This window comes from Lichenostomus cassidix, chromosome 4 (assembly GCF_008360975.1).
Source record: "Lichenostomus cassidix isolate B80296 chromosome 4, HeHo_3.0, whole genome shotgun sequence".
Lineage (NCBI taxonomy): Eukaryota > Metazoa > Chordata > Aves > Passeriformes > Meliphagidae > Lichenostomus > Lichenostomus cassidix.
The window spans coordinates 29319430-29337965 of NC_139484.1; the positions used below are offsets into that span (position 1 = coordinate 29319430).

Here is an 18536-nt window from a genome sequence, read left to right on the forward strand (position 1 = left end):
GAAAATCAATCTTTCTGGAAGCTAGGTGGTTATTTTAGGAAAAAAAAATAGAATGGTGTGTTTTCCATTTCATGTTTGCTCTTGGACATTATCTCAGATCAGGCTGTGTGAATCTTCTGTCTGATTGAAACAGCTTGTGGTGCTGCTGCCTCTTTGACATTTAGAAAATAAATTCAGCCTGTTTATTGGGCTTTCTTGAGCAACCAGGAGAAGAAAGTTGATGTGAGGTAGTTGAAGGCTGATTAACTGGTATGCTGAGTGGCCTCTGGCCCATTAGGCATGCCTGTGGGCAAGTTCTCTGTTTCGAAAATTACAATATACAAGAATATATTCTCCGTCTCAAATGTAGTCTTAAACAGCTTAATATGTGGAATTGTTTCTTTGACACATCAAAAGATAAGTGTGTCAGAGAGAGAGTAAGAATTAAGCTGTTCTGATTCCTATCAAAGAACGCTCTATCAGCAACTATAACTCTTCAGGAAATGTTGCCATCAGTCTTTTTACCAATTTCTGTTCATAAAATCATAGAGTCGTCAAGGTTGGAAGAGACCTTTGAGATCAGCAAGTCTAACCATCAACCCAGCACCATCACTGTAATCCCTAAGTCACATCACCCAGCACCAGATCCAGGCACTTCTTAAACACCTCCAGGCATGGTGACTCCACCACCTCCCTGGGAAACCTGTTCCAATGCTTGACAACCTGAACAGTGAAAAAACTTTTTCTAATATGTAATCTGAATCTCCCCTGTCTCAGTTTAAGGCCATTTCCTCTCATGGCAGGCACAGTAGAAGGGACCAGCCTTGTCCTCAGTACAGCCTCTTTTCAGGTGCTGCTAGGGAGCAATGAGGTCCCTCCTGAGCCTTCTTTTCTTCAAGCTAAACACCCCCAGCTCCCTCAGCCTTTCCTTATAAGACATGTTTTCTAGACCTTTCACAAGCCTTACTGCCCTTCTCTGGACATGCACCAGCACCTCAATGTTCTTCTAGAAGTGAGGGTCCCAGAACTGAATAGGTGATTTGAGGTGCAGTGTCACCAGTGCCATGTACAGTTTGTAGATAAATAATTTAAAATAACTCAGTGCAGACACAGTTTGCAGATTTAGTTACCTTAAATGAGCTTGTCTGTCTTTTTTTTTTTTTTTTTTTTAATCTCATAAAAAATAAAGGTGGCCTCATTTGTGGTGCATGAACCCCCTTCCATCTCTTTACAGCAATTAAAAAATTATATTTTGTATACGAGTCCTGTACATTGCTTCACTATTTCAGGTGCTGTGCTAATATTCATGACAATGATGGTATATTAGCAGTGTCTTCAAAACGTTCCACCAGTGAAAAATGCTTTCGTAATCTTTAACATAATTCCAGTATTTCAACTGATAAAATCTTTTATGCAGCTACTTGACAGAGCTAACTTTTGTGGACCATGCAGGGCTACTTCAGAAAATCATTTTGAGACAGTTTACTAATTAAAAAAAAATCATTTGTTGCAGGACTCGTCTTATTTTCAGTCAGCTTGGGTATGAAGATTACAGTGCAGTTAACATGCAGGTTTTAGGGTCTGAAGATACATATGGACCTCATGCTAGAAGGAGTATAGATGGTGTAAGTATGCAGTGGAGTGTTCTTAAACTTTTACTGACCTCTTTTAATCTTTCCATATTGTTATCTTTTCCATAACTTTAAAGGAAGTCACTATCATCTTGGGAATTTCACCCCTTCATGTTGCAAAGAACTCACTGTCACTACTCAATGTACAAAATTAACACTGACAAGGTCTTTGTAGTATTGGGTCTTCCAGAAGCACTGATCTAAAATCTTACAAAAATGTTGTGCTCTGTTCTGATGTTCTCCATCTGAAGAAATATTTTGCTATGAAAACTTCTGTGGCATAGACTTAAATTGCTTTAGATGTAATGCTAAAAGACCACATTATAAATATTGCAGTCAGGAAATGTCAGCATTAGTATTGCCTGCACAACTTTAAAATTGTCTTTGAGTACTATTTGAGAAATAATATTTAACTGTGTAATTTTGCACTGTATTTTGTCAGTGCATAAATTAATGTGTAGGAATATGAATGATAGCCATAGACACTGCAGCTGTGATACCCATGGTCTGTTTTCCTAATCTAGAGAATGAAAGTCCTTTCTAAAGGAAAAAGACTGTAAATCATGTTCTCACTTAGATGCACTTTAAATATTTAGACAGCTTAGTTTGTTCCAATACAGTAGCATTTAATTCTTCTTTGTCGGTGGCAGTCTTGCAAAACTCTTAAGGTACACGTGGCAAAACTCAAATCTGAGTTTGTTCTTACGAGTGATGTTTAAAGCCAATAATTTGTATCTAAAGGAGAATGTGACATGCAAAAGGATAGTGAACTTCTTACTAGTGAAATTAAGTGTTCTTAGAAATTGGTCCAAGTTATATCTGCAGCTATTAATTTCAGTGCCTGAGTTTCAGTTTCCCTCAGCAAAGCAGCAAGAGTTGCTTCCTGAAGACTGAGCTTTATAACGTGGTCTTTTTCATTGTAGGACCATAAAACCTGCAATTTTAAGTGTCTTACTAAGAGTGCAGAATCAAAATTTTGAAACATAGGAACAGATGTTCCAGATGTTCAACTTGTCTGTGTTCTGTTTGTACCAAATCCTTATGATTATGCATTGTAATATATTCTTTAAATTGTTACATAGGAAGTTTTCTCTCTCATTGTACAAAGTGAATAATGAAGAACAGTTTCTGCCTCCTGATTTGCCTTGCTTACAGTACACTAAAGAAATTTTTCAAGCGAAAGAGAGTATTTGTAGTACTTTCTGTATTTCCAGCCTCAGTTCCCAGGTCTTACATTAAAAGTAAACAGAGCATTATTGCCATTGTATGTTCTTTTCATGCATGCCTGAAGCAGGATGTGAGAGCTAAGGCTGAAATACAGGAAACAGCTCTATTGCCTTCCCCCTTCATGCTTCCTCCAGCATTTTAGAAGAAACTAGCCAGGGGAGCTTTCATCTGGAAAGCAGACGTGGTAGCTTGAGAAAAAGGGTTGGAGAGTGGAGTTTGCTTTTCCATTTAAAATAGAAAGGCTTAGAATCCCAACGAAAATGTTTGCCCATTGGGGCTTCAGGTAGGGATAATGTAGTCTCTTAAAAACTCTTTCCTACTGTGTCTTTCCATGCAAAATTAGACCTGGTTATTTGGGTTACAAATCATAGTGCTCAAAACCAGAGCCATACTATGCTAGACAGTATATTAACACCTAAGGAAAATAGTTCCTGCTTTGAAAGTCCTACCATCTAAATTAGAAGCAAAGAAGCAAACACGTAAATGAATACCAAGACAGGGTAAGTTGAACAATATTTAGAGCTCAGTGCAGACTACTCATGCACATCTGTCAGACTGCTGCAGTGATTTCCCTTTGCAGCTGTGAAATCACTGTGTATCCCAGCCTTATGTAAGCCTGCATAGTGTAGTCTGAGCTGCTGTGTGGAGTATTGACTGTTCCTGACAACACAAAATATCCTTGAGAAATAGGAAAGGCAAGCACTTCTTTTTCTCAGACTTCTCTGCCTGTTGACGTGGTTGCTGCCTGTTACTCTGGTAGCTTGCTTTGTCAGCACCAGCCCAGTGTGAGCTAGAAGGGGACCCGAATCAGCACTTGAGTAATTTTAGTGGTGTTTGATTTTTAATACCTCCTGTTCTGTTGAGGAGGAAGGAGTTATGACAGTGACACAGCGTCAGTGAGTTCATGTTTTAGAAATACTGGAAGTGTTTAATGTAGAAGGCATCTATTAATAGTACATCAGGCATTAGAGTTTGCCACATAAAAACTTTATGTGCTCTGTTAGTTTTCTGCTAACCCTTTGTCACCTGATATGCAAGACATTGCGAAGACTTTGTTTTGCTATTTTTTGTGTTCGTTCTGATTCTGTAAGGTTAATGACTTCAGTCTGTATACCCAGTTTTAATGCTGGGTTCATCCACTCAAAACAAGATTCAGCTTATTTTCAGAGACCATTGTATCTTGCATCTGCAAGCAAGGAAGTAAACATGGAACTTCAAGTGGAATGTTGAATGTTCGGCACAGTGTAGAACCAGAAAGAGATGTGAATGCATGATTTTTTTTTTTGCAAGAGTATTTCTGATTGATTATTATTTGTAGTAATTTAATGAATCTTGTGATAGCTTTGGGAACATCGAATGTTAAGATTATGCATTTGTTGGGTTTGTTGCATGGCTGCACACTTCCTGTGTAGCAACTCTTTTTTTGCTACAACCTAGTGAAACTTTTAAACTGGAAAGCAGATTTCTTACCTGTTTTATCTTAATCAGGACATCTGTTTCTGTATTCATAGAAGGAAATTTTTGTCCTTCAAGTGATGTGTGATCTGCGTGATCAGAAATAACATTACCTCTCCTGCCTTGGCTCTACTAAACTTTAATTTTAGGGTTTGCCTACACAAGTATTGAGATCATCTAATAGCAATGTGAATCAAGTATGCAGGATTTCCCACATGAGAGTATTATGGCAGGTATTTTCCAGGCTGGGAGCTTGGAGGCTGAGAAATGATCCGTGTCTTTATGAATATGTCTGTCTCAGGGTACTTAAACATAATTGCTTCTATTTTTTTTATCATTGCTGTACCTCAGAGTACCACTGTGTATATATGCCACTAGAATTGGGAGGAGAGAAAAATAGTCTTTCAGCTTCATGAATGTTTAGGACATTGGTTTAAACATACTAAATCAAGAAGGCCCCTCAATAATGAATTTGAGTTGAGCACCAGCTAAAAAGTAAGAAGTTTCCTTCCCTTGGTATAACCTGATACAAGTGATCCTCTTTTTGTGAGCTTTATCTCATGGATTTGAATTGGAATAGAGGATTTTGTAGTTTAAGATAAGGTCTCTTTAGAATACCAAAAGCTACCAAATTTAAAAGAATTCATTAGACAGGACATTCAGAGATTTATTAAGTGCTTTGAGCTCTGTAGAATAATGAAACAAATAAACCCCACCCAAACATAGGGATTTTTTTCGTGCATTCATTAAACATATCCTTTCCTGTTGACATAAGGAAGGATATAAATATTGGAATAAATGTCCTAGTGTCTTGTAGTCAAACTTGTCCTCTTTTGAATTTTATATTTATTTAAGTAAACCAAGAATTTAATGTAACATTACCAAGGAATCTTTAGAAACTTTGTGTTCGTTAACGCAAAAAAACCCCTGACTTCCAGAGAGAGGAAATACATTGCTGCAGAGCTCCATACTAACAGAGTAGTGCTGGGTGAGAAACTCCTGACCAGTAGATTATGATACCTGGTGCAGTCCTATTTCATTTGTACTTGTACTTGTGCTTTGTGACAAGAAAGAGACACTCAGAGACAGACCTCTATTGTGAGCAGGTTTCACATATTTGAAGATTTAAAGACAGACCAAAGGTGGTACCTACCAGTGTTTGCAAATTCCTAAATAAATAGTCTTTACCCTCAATGAGACCTAATGTTTGCTCTAAGGCTTTTACCCGTGTATTGATTCCAGTGGTAGGTCCTTCAGTGGCTGAAAATAGATTTTTAGAGAAGTAAAATTTGAAGTGAGAGACAGTGCTTGTCTGCAAGGAGAAGTGTTTTGACTGGAGTAGGGAGCACAGTACTGATTTGATTTACCTTTAGAGGGAGCATCTGCTCTTTTCTCTGAAAATGTGGTTTTTACAAGTTCTGTTGTCACATTTATCTCCCAAGGATCAAGTTTGAATTCTTTTTTGTAGACAGATCTGCTTCCTTCTTGATGCTAAGAGAACCTGGCTCTCTAACTTGGCCTCAGAGTACTCTCAGTGCACTTAGAATAAGAGGAAAGTTTGTTTGGCAGTTCCACTGAGAGTGAAGCCAAGTATTTGGCATTGTTAGTAACAGTGCTTGACTCTTGGAGAATGCTGAAGAAGAGGCACAGTGCCCCAATGATTTGAAATACCCAGTAGCTGATTCTACGGTAGCAAAATAAAGATAATGAAAAGTTAATAGCAAATTATAGTGATGTCACTGAATTACTTAACTCAAATGCTGAGCTACATTTATTTTTCAATTTTCTAAATTTAACTGATGTTCTGCATCGAAGCTAATGTAATTTCAACCTTTTTGAAGCAGGGTCCTCGGGAAGCTGTTATTTGGCTTGCTGTACACCATAAACAAAGAGAAGCTGTAGAAATCTTCTCCAAAGAGATTGCACCAGCTGGAACTGGCATGGGTAAATATCATCTTCTAAGAATTTTAAAGTTACATTTTATTCTCTGATCATGACTAGCACCCAAAAATTTAGTCATGTTCAGCTTCATTGTATTGTTCATTGTGAAATAATAATATTTTAAAATATTATATGTTTGGTGTGGAAATGAGACCCACAGACATTAGCAAAATGATAAAATGAAAGTCCTGGAAGGTCACCTTTGTATTCCTTTGAGACTTTTTATTCTTCCATTGCTGCTACTTTTCTGGGGTTTTTTTCTCTTTTTCCTCATTTGTCTGTTTTCCTATATGTAATTGCACTAATGTGCAACAGTGTTTTACTTTTTTATCATGTTCCTAAAGCTTAGTAATGCTATTAGAGACTTCACTGGCAATAACACTGAGTGTTACTCAGCTGGCAAAAATTAACCACAGTGTCCAGCTATCACACTGCAGTTTATGAAGAGATGTGCAGTTTGAGAGCTTTGAAAGCTCTCTTCGTACTTTATCTGGTGTCACTGCAAAGGACTTTTATTGATGCTACTGTACTTCTGACCTGTTTAATATATAGCTGCTTGTGTAAGTAATTGAAACTTTCAGGTATAATTAAAAAAATTAATACTGCAGTGATGGTGCTAACAACCTGCATTCACAGTGCATATTAACTACCCAACTTGAATTCTCATCTTGCCATATTAAGTCTAACCTCAAATTATTCTGTCCTCAGCATTTGATTTTGTGATGTATTGCAACTGTTGCAAGATTTATTTTTTAATTGATGTGTGAGATAAAATCAAACCACTGGAATTTAATTAAGTCAGTCTTAGTTTTGAGGGTATATTTTTAACTGTTTGCCTAAGGGTCACCTAATATGAAATGATCTGTGCTTCTATTGCTTACCAAATGTTTGTTCCAAAAAAAAGTGCATTTGTTCTTTGTATGTGTCATTGAATTCACTCAATTTTCTAGGGGGACCTACTGTTTGTTTATTTTGAGCAAAATTGTTTTTTTCCTGTGCTCAAGTTCCTTCTGTGTCACCACTACATCCATCTCAGTTCTAAATAGCTTGTTCATGTGTTGTGATTTGGTGCTTAAATCGTGAGTACCCATCCCACTTTTACTATCCATTTTAAATGGATTTAAATTTTGACAGCCTATTTTGAGGACAAGAGCTTGCATATTTTTGCAATGGCTTCACCATACCTTAATGAAGACTATATCTAGGATTTACACAGATCTTCAATATTAAATTCCATGGGCTTAGCATGAAACTCTGAAGTTCCATAGCAAATCTAGAATCCTGATTAATGGAGGAATAGTTAGGTGTTGTCTTGCAATTAAGGAACTAATTTTTTTTTCCAGTGGATTAAAAATTGTATAGCAGTGTGCACATTCTTGCATTCTGTGCTATATGTTATAGTCTTTACAGTAGTAGCAGAGAATAGTTTAACACAGGTTGGTTTTTTTTTCAAATTGTGTTCATTGAGACAAGGTCTGTACATGGTCTTTTATTTTCTTTTTTTGTCCCTACAGTATAGAATATGATCATGTAGAACTAACTAAATATTCATTGAGATGACATTTTAAAATTTAGCAATTCTGAAGGCTGATTAGTAAGTCAGCATTTCTCATAGATGTAAGTTTCTCCTAAAGACTTGATGTTTTCCTTACGAATGAAAAATGGTGTTTTCAGCTGGACCGAGCTATCATTTCTGTAACTAGTTAGGGATTCATAATTGAAGTAGTTTCTTCTTTTTCACAGTGGTTTCTACATAGCAGGCTATGAAAGTAAAAGTCCATTCTTACTATTTATTCTATATATGCATAGGCAGTCCCCTAGAAAACATCTTTTTGAATTAAGGAAGGCTGGGTTGATTTTAAAATAATTACTTATTAATAAGATCCAAAATTAATGGATCTGTATTTATCTCTCCATTCTTAATCTGTGCTTCTTTTGTGAAGTACTTGCTGTGTATATAAGCCACGTTTGAAGTCTGAAAGTGTTGGTTTTATTAAGGGTTTGGTTTTTTCCTTTTACTGTACATCTTTGTAGAATGAAAAAGTCTGCACTGCATGGGTTGGGTGGAGTATTTGTAGAATTGAAATTAAGTTACTGTAACACGTGAACATTGTGCCTTGAGGTGGTTGGCAGACCTTCAGTTGTTGTTATCAGGGCTTTCAGTGATGAAGCAAATGCATGCCTGTGCAGAATTGGGTTAGGCAGTCTGTGTGGATGATGGCTGTGGTGCTGGGTTTGTTTCCTAAAGGAACAGTTTCAGGTTTTTAGAACAGCCTGTAGCAGTTATTCTCAAAAAAAAAAAACCCCAAAATCTGTTTCAATTTATGGAACTACTGCTAATGAGCAGCAATGGGAAGGAGGCTATTTCTGGGATCATCTGAGGCATCTGGTGATAAATAGCACTTTTCCTTGCCAGGTACAGAACTGCAACAAGGTTTTTGGCCTCTGACATAAATGACTAGTGTCAGAGGGTATCAGAGCTGTTTCCTGACATGCTTGCAAGTGCTGGAACAGCCACATAGTCATTATTTTTTTTAGTTTGTGAAAGATAGGCTGGGGCTGTTTCCATACAGTCGCTTCTTTCAGTTGCTGTTGTGGAATAAATTTGTGTATTACCTGCACCCGTAAACTCTTGCGTCAGCAGAGAAAGGTCAGATTTGGGATCTAAATGCTTAGTAGGCTACTCGTTGGTGTGAAATATGTTTAAAGCAGTGATCAAGAAGAAATTTTTTTGTTTTCTTTTCTTCAGTGAGATTTAGAATTTTGCAAGACTGCCAAACAGTAATTAGTGGTGTACTAATAACTGCATCAGCTTAATGATGCTTAGTTTCTGACAGTTGTGTAGACTTCCAGAACTTGCTGTGAAGAGTAGAGCGAGGAATTCCTGATGCTTAATGGTCTTAAAACAGGCAGCTCCACAGACAAGACTTGCATAGATGGGTAAGTGATATTGGGAACAGAAGCCAGAACTAAGACTGTTGACGTTGTTGTCCTAGGTGAATTGTCTAGTAACAGCACCTGTTGTTCATTTCCCTCCCTGTTTTTCCTTCCCTCTATTTCACTGGGACATTTCTGCAAATGATTACAATTCTCCAAAATGTCCCAGCTTGAATGAGAGGCAGAGCATGTACCATGGCAGCTTGGTCAGTCTCGGGGGAGGCTCAGAATGTCCACAGACAGAGAACCCAGAACCTGAGCCTCGTGTGCCCTGTGTAAGTGCTCTGGGCAGTGAGCACCTGAGGTCCCACTTTTTCTCACTGGCATTGAATAAAAATAGCTGTGGCTGCTGTCTCTTACATGGGTAGAGCATGCCTGTCAAATGTGGTTCTGTGCTTCCCACATGGAAGCCACTTCATGTGGCTTCGTTCTGCCAGAATGGCGGCAGTTGTGGGGATACACACCAAGGGAAATTGTAAGCACTAGTGGCTTTTCCTGATGAAAATCCTTTAAACAACGAAGTCCTGTGTTTCAGATTGCCAGCTTGGCCATGCCCCTCCCAACTGTACTGCAATAGTTCACTTCCAGAAGTTGAGATAGTGACTATGAGAGTCTTTGCAAATAACCCTTCTTTCTTGTTTTGCATATTCTTTTAATGAAGAACTGAGGAAATGCAGGAACAGATTGCAAATTCTTCATAATGGACACCAGGGAGGAAGGAGAAGTTGTTGACTTGCAGGGTGATGGCACCTGAACTGAAACACTTCATTCTGTTACTTTTGGACATTTAAGAGTGACCTTTAAAAAACAAAGTACACTTTTAAATCTGTACTGGACAAAAAGTAAAAAAGAAAAAAAGGGAAATATTTTCTTTCCTGCTTGGACTGTATCTAGTGGTTGTGCAGTACTGTTTTTAACTATATTCTTCTTTCACCTCAGTAGCAGTTTGGTGTTTGTTACTCTTGAGTGGTGTGGGCAATTGTACAGATAATGATTTTCACATGTTGCAGTTTGTCAAAGAATCTTTAGCAAGGTGTGTAAAGACAATCAGCTAAGCTTTCTGACATGTAGTAGTAACATTGGAAAATATTCTGTCTGCCTTACAGATGGTTTCCTGAGATAGTGGAAGAAAGCATAACTACAAAAGAATATGAATCAGAGTCCTTGGTTCTTCTTTCCCTGTAAAGAAATGCTGAAAAGCAACTCCACCAATATTTAAGGGGGAACCAAGCTGGCTACAATTTAGGAATGGGGAGTAGAGAAGAAGAGAAAGGAAATTTGATTATTCAGAATGAGGGTGGAGAGTCACAAGAGCTCCTGCTGCATCTTTTGTAATGAAATCCAGGAGCGCTGTCACTCCTGGTGTTTGATCAGGTGTTTTTAGCCTGCTAGTCACTGCTTGTGGAGCTGTGAGCTGGAGCTGGTAGGTAGTTTTATTTGGCAGTAACATAATATGAAAATTATAAATTGTAGATAAAATAGGGTTTAATTTCTTCAATAATCAGTACTAAAACCCTGCTTTTGGTGGTTTTCATGTAGGCTAAATTTAAATGACTTGAGTTGAAGTTTTTTAGCTATTTACTTGGTAAACTTTTTGAGGGAGTTTTCGGTTGCAGTTTTTCAGACTTTGCAGGGAGCAGCAGTAAAATGAAAATTTTTCTTTGTGTGGTTAAAAAGCGCATCACAATTTTGTTGAGGAGTGATCATCATAATGCTTTACTTCAGAGACTTAAAACTTTGGATGTTAGATCTTGAGTGTCAGAGAGGCGCTTTTTAGGAAACTTAAAAGTCTTAATGTCAGTATTTATTAACTTCTGACTTATTTTGCAGTGTGTGATTTTTGGAGATGATAAATTTTTTTGCATTTGTATATGTCAAGGATAATAAAATGTCGGCCTCATAAAAGGAGACCATTGTATAGCTTGTGGTCAATTTGAGAGTGCTGATTCCTCTCCTGTCCCCTTCACATCAGTGGAAAGACAACCATCTAAAGGCATTGTGCCAATCTGAAATTCCCAGTTTCTTATGAAATCTCATCCTCTGTGAAAAAGAAGAAATGCTGTCTATATGTTGAAATGGGCTGAAGCCTGTGTGTGTTTGTGCTTTGCAATAGAGACGAGGAGTTAGACATGCAAGAGAGAATGTCTTTTTTTTGTTTGTTTGTTTAGATACGCATTTTGAGAATGTTGCATCTTTTAAGAACCTTCCATATTCAAGAGTGGACAGCTGAGATTTTCATGGTTACTCTCTGACTTTTTTCCCTAATGCTTTTTAAATTTCCACTGTTTTTGTTGAAGACCAGCAGGACACATGAGCATACTTCCACAGAAACTGTTTTTAAGCATCATTAAAACTGCAGATGAGACTCTTAAGCCCAGAAAAGAATTTGAAGTTACTGTATATAGACATGCCATGTTGGAGAGTGATTTGTTGTTTATTTTTTGTTTGGAATGGAAGACATTTACTGTAAACTTTTGTTGAGTATGGTATTTAGTTCACAAGTTCAAACACTTAATCAGTTTTCATTTGGATCATGCTGTTCTGATGAATTTAAAGGCATACAAACTGTAAAAAATAAAAAAGGCCAAACACACTTTATCCCATCTTTTAATTACTTTTTACAATTAATACCTGAGTTTAACCTTTTAATTGATAAAATTATTCTATCTGTTTAGTCCTCAATAGTCTGAAAGTTGATAATAGGATTTTTTTTAACAGCAGTCTGCAAGTTTGGTTCGCTTTATGTATGTTAGTCTCCTGAAAAAAGGTATGACTTTCAGTGTGTCTGTACTATTCAGTCCTAGTAGTGGGGGTCTTCACAGCTATTTTCGTGTTCTGTAAAGTGAGATTCCTATACTTGGCAGTGGAGAATCCTGGACACATAAACTCAAATTTTTAAATCCGTAGTAGCCTATGGGAGTTCGGGGCAGTACTGCATTGTCCAGTCCATTGAAGTTCACCCTCACTTCATAAAAGCTAGCAAACATAGGCTAGGTTTGTATTACTCAGTGAAAATGTCTTCATTATATACAGTCCAGTCAACCAGATGATTAAAATGTAAATAATTTGTGTTTAGTGTATTTATTTTGTCTCAATTCAGATATTTTATTCAAAATGAAATGCAGTGTAGAAGAGGCTCAAGAAGAGCCTTACTGTGGGAATCTGGCATTTGCAGTTTAGCAGGGGTTCAGTAGCTAAGAAATGTTGTACTAATAGCTGCAATCATGTGCTGACCCTTATTTCACATTAAAATGACCGGAGTTTGACACTAAGATGACAGCTGGTTAATACAACTTGAGATTTTAAAGTGCTTGAGTATATGTAAATATTTTGACTGATCTCCTAAGTGTGTTGAAGATACATCTAGAAATGTCCTTGTTGTAGCAGTTTACTGCAGTCCCCATTTTTTGAGAGTAGTATTGCAGAAGATAAACTATCTGCTGTTTTCAGAGGACATAGACAGAATAATTAAGAACATACAATTGACTCCTGTGAAAAAAAGGTTGTATGCATTTTGCACTGGTGCTCAAACATGCTGTAAGAAATGTTGAGTATAAAACCAGAGATTTCAGATTTGTCTAGTTTGATGACTTAAAAAAGTAATGCTTGACAAAACCAAACTCCTTTGTCTTGTTTTTATGCATAAATACGTGTATCATTCCTTAGAGTATACAATAAATATGTTAATAACCTATTGGTTGAGCTAATTCAACCACTGGAAACATGAGAGACAAACTTTAGGGTCAAAAGCTGAAAGCTGTTCAGCAAGAGACATCACTGTATCTTGGAATTCGGTGAAGCTTCAAAAAAAAAAGCTTAAGTTTTATTAAATTTTAAAAGTGCTTAAATCTTTTTAGATTTCAAGTAGGTGAAGTATTTTCATGCGTTTTTACTCCAAAATATTTTACAATATGCTTTATGCAATCTAGCATCTTTCATATGTTGCATAATGGTTTATTCTATTGAAAAATACACTGAGTCATACAGAAGGTTTTTTTGACAGAAATCGATTAAAGAATAAGAAGTAAAAGTCCAAAATTTGGTATGACTATTAAAGTAGGATTGGCATAGGATACAGGGAATATTAAGGAGGCAAAACGTCAGGCTTTTCCACCATCTGAAAATCCAGTGGGGAATAATGAGAGCTGGAAGGAGTGAAGCTTGTTTTGCTGGAAATTTGCATCTCATAGGTTCATTGCAGGTTCCAACCAGAATTTTCTCTGCTGTGGGGCATTTTACAGGGTGTGGTGTATATGACATAGATTATAATGTATTAGAACATGGTGGTTCTGCAAATTGAAATAGGTACTTACTTGGGCTGATTTTATGCATCTTTGGCTGGGACTAGTTTTCATTGCCTGAATTGCCCCAACTGAGATCACCATTGGTTTTCCCAAGTACTCTTGTTTGCTGCTACCTCTGTTCATGGAATTTATTAGAAACCTGCTCTCTTTTCCGGCATGTCATATGTGATTTTTAGAAGAATTTGTATTTGCAAGTCCATGCACAGATGAGTTTCACAGGGTGAGAAAATAATAAAGATCAAGAGGCAGCTGGAGAGATAAAACATACATGGTATGACAGATTGTTTGTGTCACTGTAGATAAAGATAAGTCTTCCAGGAAGGAGGTGGAGCACCTGTACAGATATTTAAGCAAGCAATGCAACATAAGCATAAAGTACAGCATGAGGAAATATTTTTGTAAGAAATTTTCTTGGCACAATCGTTGATCCAAGGAGATCATAATTCAATTAGCAGAAGGTAGGTCTGGTCACAGTGACAAGTTCACTGTTACTTGGGTGTACTTCACCATCCATTGCATTCTTTTGGTTTACTGGAGAAATGTAATAGGAATCTGAGTCCTGGGTTGAAGTGAGGTGTAGCTTACACTTTAAACTCTTGAGCTGTTTACAAAATTAACAAACTGATTGTGGCTTATAATCAGTGATTTCAGATTGGCTTTATCTTCTCTGCCTGAAGCCTAGCTAGGAATTTCATCTAGATAAAAATTAAATTTGACTTAAAACGGCTTCCATCCTACTTATATTCACATAAACAATAATCATAGCATAGAACTTAATAATGTTGCAGCTGGGCTATGGGTGTAGCTTTGCTCTGCAGTTGCAGGGATAGCTGTAGTACATCCAAAGACAGATCTGCTGTTTCAGTTGCTTGTGCTCAGGAACTTCTCAAAGACCAGCAGTAGCAAGCAGCAGTAGAAGGTTATCTTAGCCTCGAGGTGTGAACAGTTTCTCCTCTTACTTGGATTGCTTTCTTGTCAATGTAGAGAACTACTTTGTTGTAGGAGCCAAGGTCCATTGTGTGAAAGCAGGCAAGTGAAGAGCTTTCTTTAAGAGCTTTCCGGAAGTTGAAATTGATGTTGGAGCAAAATCTGGTATCCTTAATGAGCAGTTCAGCTGCCTAACAGGAAGTGACCCATATGACAATCCACAGATAATTTAACTAGCTTTATGGACCTGTATTTTCAGCATGACCTTACCATATCCACCTTTCTTCCCCAGAAACTTAAATAAACAAACTAGGCACATAATTCAGTAGAATCACTGCAGCTAGTTTTGTTGCTGAGTGGCAGTTCTGCTTGAATGAGTGCACAGGTAAGATGTATAGGGCTGAAACCTCACTGGATCATTTAAAATTGTGTAATACTCATGTAAGGTATTCTTTCATGTTCTAGCCACCACCACATTTTTTTTAGCAGAATGTATTGAGTAGGGAGGTGGTTATTTGTGGTGCTGCTTCTTTTGAAGGCATTTATTCCCCTTTACTGTCAAACATCATAGACTTATTTTTGGCAGTGGCTTCCAATGAGCATGAATATGGCAAGGCGCTGTAATCTCTGCTGCCACTGGTTTGTGTCCACACTGACAAGGCACTGAATACAAGCTGGAACCTGCTGTGGAGTAGAGGTTGTCATTGTTAGCTTTAGTATCACCGTGGCACCGTTTCATAGCTTTTAGTTTGCTTGGAGCATGAACAGAGAGAATTCACACCTGGAGAAAGCATGAGGCCCATTTTAGCCAGAATTAATTGGGCCAAATATACTAGGTGGGCAACTTTCCACAGCACTGCTTAAAACAATTCTGATTAATTCCTAGGCTGATTTAATACATGCTCTTCACTGTTTCTTTCCCCTGAAATACCATTTGGAGCTCTGATGCATCATGTATTCCTGTTGTCCATGCCAGAAAGAAGGGTAAGAAGCTATGCTCAGGATGAGGAGAGCAGAACTGTTTCTTTCAGAAGTACTGAGCTGGGCAGATGGGTTTAATGATAGTAGAGCCTGACAACCTGATATTGCGGTGCTGACTTACCATGGATCTGCTAGTGCCTTAAGCCCCTAAATTGTCTATGTATCATAGAGAGCAAATGGGATCTGCGTTGGCCAGCACCATAAAAAAGCAAAGTTAGTTTAAATGCTATTAATGTGATTAATGCTATTAATGCTGTTATGTGATACACTGGCAATTTAAATGCTATTTAAATTGCCTGCGTATCACAGAGAATGGGATCTGCATATGGCCAGCACCTCAAAAAAGCAAAGTTAGTTTAAATGCTAGAGAGAATGACTCAAATTAAACAGTTAATCTAGACAAGCAAAGTCATATTAAAGAAATATTAAAAGAAACCATGGTCCATCAGAATTGTTTCTCTGCTCTGAAAGTAAATAAAACCAGAACAATCAAAAAAACTAAAGCTAAGTTCTTTTTCTATCAAATGTATTACCTCACTGGCATTGATATACAAAATATTTGGAAGAAGATTCTAAAGATTTAGTTCATGCTTTGCACATTTAATTATTTTTTTGTTAAAATTCACGGTTACATTTTGCCTTTTAACTTGCATAAAATGTTCAGTTTTGTCAGTTCATGAGAATGTATGTAATTTTCTAGATATTTCCGTGCACTTAGTAAAAGTGTATTAAAGGACCAAATCAAGCTGTGATAAGCTGCTAGCTCTGATGTTTTGAAGATGGTTTTAACCATTCTTTCATGAATTTAATTTCTTTTTCCAGCCCCTGGCCTCACTGGAATTGTTGGAGGGCGCCCCAGAGTGTAAGTTAACTCCTGATCATTAACTTGTTATTATGTGTGATGATAATGTACTACCAGTCACCATCACAAGCTTCCCCAGCTTGGGACAGCAACCACAGAAGCAGCTAATTCTTCCTGTGTCACACTGAGCTTAATAACTGATGACAAGATAATAGTGAGTGCTGTAAGATATGCATTCAAATAGTAAAATTCTTTATTGAATTAAATGTGAGTTATGTATGTTTCTGATAAGCTCATAGCAATGTCTTTGCTTAATGACCTGTAGGGAAAACTTGAAATGTGACTTCATGGCAAGGCAGTAGCTCGACTGTGTCAATATATGCAGATTTCTGGGCCAGTTTTCTCTTGTAGCTGTTATTTTGGAATATGAACCCACCAAATTTACATCTGTATCAGCTCACTTTGCCTTGAAATTAAGGTCAAATGCCAGAACATCCCACAAAATGTTAGCATTAAAGGATTTCATGACTGAGCTGAACATAATAATGTTGAGCATATTAAAAAAATAAATCCTGGCTTGATTCAGTTGTTTTCTAGATGTGGCTAAGATCTTGTGGTGATTTATATCCTCACCTTTTCATGTTTATTCATCTGAAACTTTCCTGTCCTTAAGCAAACACTGCACATGAAGATGGGAGAAGAACCTGTGGCTGTATTTCCAGTAGCTCAGTGTAACTAGCCTAGGTATCAATGTGGGGCTACTGACAGTGCACTAGACTTAAGTGTCTTGAAGCACATCCTTTGTCAAGAAAACATTTTTGCTATTTTGGCTACCTCCCCTCAGTAAAAGTTTCTTGGATTTTTTTAAACAAAATCTTCTACTCTTAATGGAATTTAAGTAGTTTTTACACTTCTTAGGCTTTCCAGAGTTGTTCAAAAAACCATTGCTAGTCATGGTTGAATGGCTTTAATTTCCCAAGTGTTTGGTGTATGAATAGTCCAAAGGTGTATGATCTACCAGTTTCATTAATTTCTAGTTAAATGCATTTATGCTTGTTTTGTGTCTAGGTCTCCGGTTTTAAAGCCGTTTTTCTTCTATTATCCCAAAAGCGATGTTCAGGTAAGACTTACTGCCTAAAATCTGTGTTCTTTTTTCTTTGAAGTAATTTGAAAAATTGTGCTGATTCTGGCATTTTGTGGTGACTTTGAGTTATAAAACTGCAAAGTTTTCTGGTGACTTTGATTAAAAAATATTTCCTCAGAGACTGTTGCTAGTCTGTTATTCACAGAATGTTTTGCAACAGCTGAACTTGCCAACCTTCCATTTTAATTGCTGCTAATTTTGAAACATCTTACATCAAAACTGAACTTCTCTTTTCACGTTCCTGGAATTGTAGGTTTGAATTATTTTTCCTGCATTTGCGAAAAGTGCGTAAGAAAATGGTAGACTTTTTTGAAGGTTAATGAAGCATCTTTAAGGAGTAGGCAGTTGGATGTTCAGAGTGGAACATTAATCTTGTGAACTTGGACACATCATCTGAGTTTTTTGGGAGTGGTATATTTTGTGTATACTACTCGGAACAAATACTAAAATCAGTGAATTTCCTCTGATTCAACAGGTTTTACCTTAACAGACATTGGGGCTTTATCCTTCCATATACCCTGTCTATAAAAATAGAAGTAGTAATTCCTGTTCTTGCCTGTATTACAAAAACTGTAAAATTATGAAAGCCTGTGCAGCTATTGTGCTGACTGTCATGGAGGAGCCTGTGACACTGTGGCCCTGTTCAGTTCATAGCAATAGTTTCTTTCTGTCCAAGAACTTACCGTTCAGATGTCTAGGCAGCCCTAGGTGAGAAATCACAGTGTAAGGTGTGACATGTTCATCTAGGGCCCCACTCCTTTTCTGTGATGCATGTGCCCCTGTCTACTTTAAAGCTTTCATGATAAACTTGAAGAAATTGGTTTTGCTGAAATGGTAAAATGCTTGGATTTATAAACATTGATCTCTGCTCTTCTGAGTGCCATCAGATATTTAATTTATCCTTTGGAGACTGCAAACAAAACTGCATAAATGCCCTTCTTTTTCCAAGGTCTTCAAGTAACTTGTAACTATTGCATCCCTCTCATGCCAAGGCATCCTGATACTCAGTAGGAGCTTTCTCACCCATCCACTGTCAAGAGAGTGGCCAAAGGCCAGAGTGTTGGTCTGTGTTAGGCCACAGGTATTGTGACAGTCTTCTGCTTAGGGTGACAAAGGGAAACTTTGGGAGCACAGGCAGCAAGTGAAAAGGTAGGCAAGGAGAAACAAACACAACAGCTTAATCAGAAAGGGACTGGTTTGTTTTCATT

General features: G+C 37.4%; 1 protein-coding gene across 4 annotated transcripts in view; it reads left to right on the plus strand.

Moving 5' to 3' along the window:
• Positions 1 to 18536, plus strand: part of LOC146438176 (uncharacterized) — a 55987-nt gene that overhangs the window by 19724 nt on the left and 17727 nt on the right. For 3 of the 4 annotated variants that reach the window (XR_014851681.1, XM_085058562.1, XM_085058560.1), the window contains exons 12-15: positions 1493 to 1604; positions 6134 to 6236; positions 16205 to 16244; positions 17253 to 17304. Coding sequence is in view for 3 of the 4 variants with exons in the window: in XM_085058562.1 (XP_084914688.1) it covers positions 1493 to 1604; positions 6134 to 6236; positions 16205 to 16244; positions 17253 to 17304 (307 nt within the window). In the remaining variant the exon portion in view is untranslated. The remainder of the gene's footprint in view (positions 1 to 1492; positions 1605 to 6133; positions 6237 to 16204; positions 16245 to 17252; positions 17305 to 18536) is intronic. The other variant, XM_085058561.1, reaches the window with a different exon arrangement.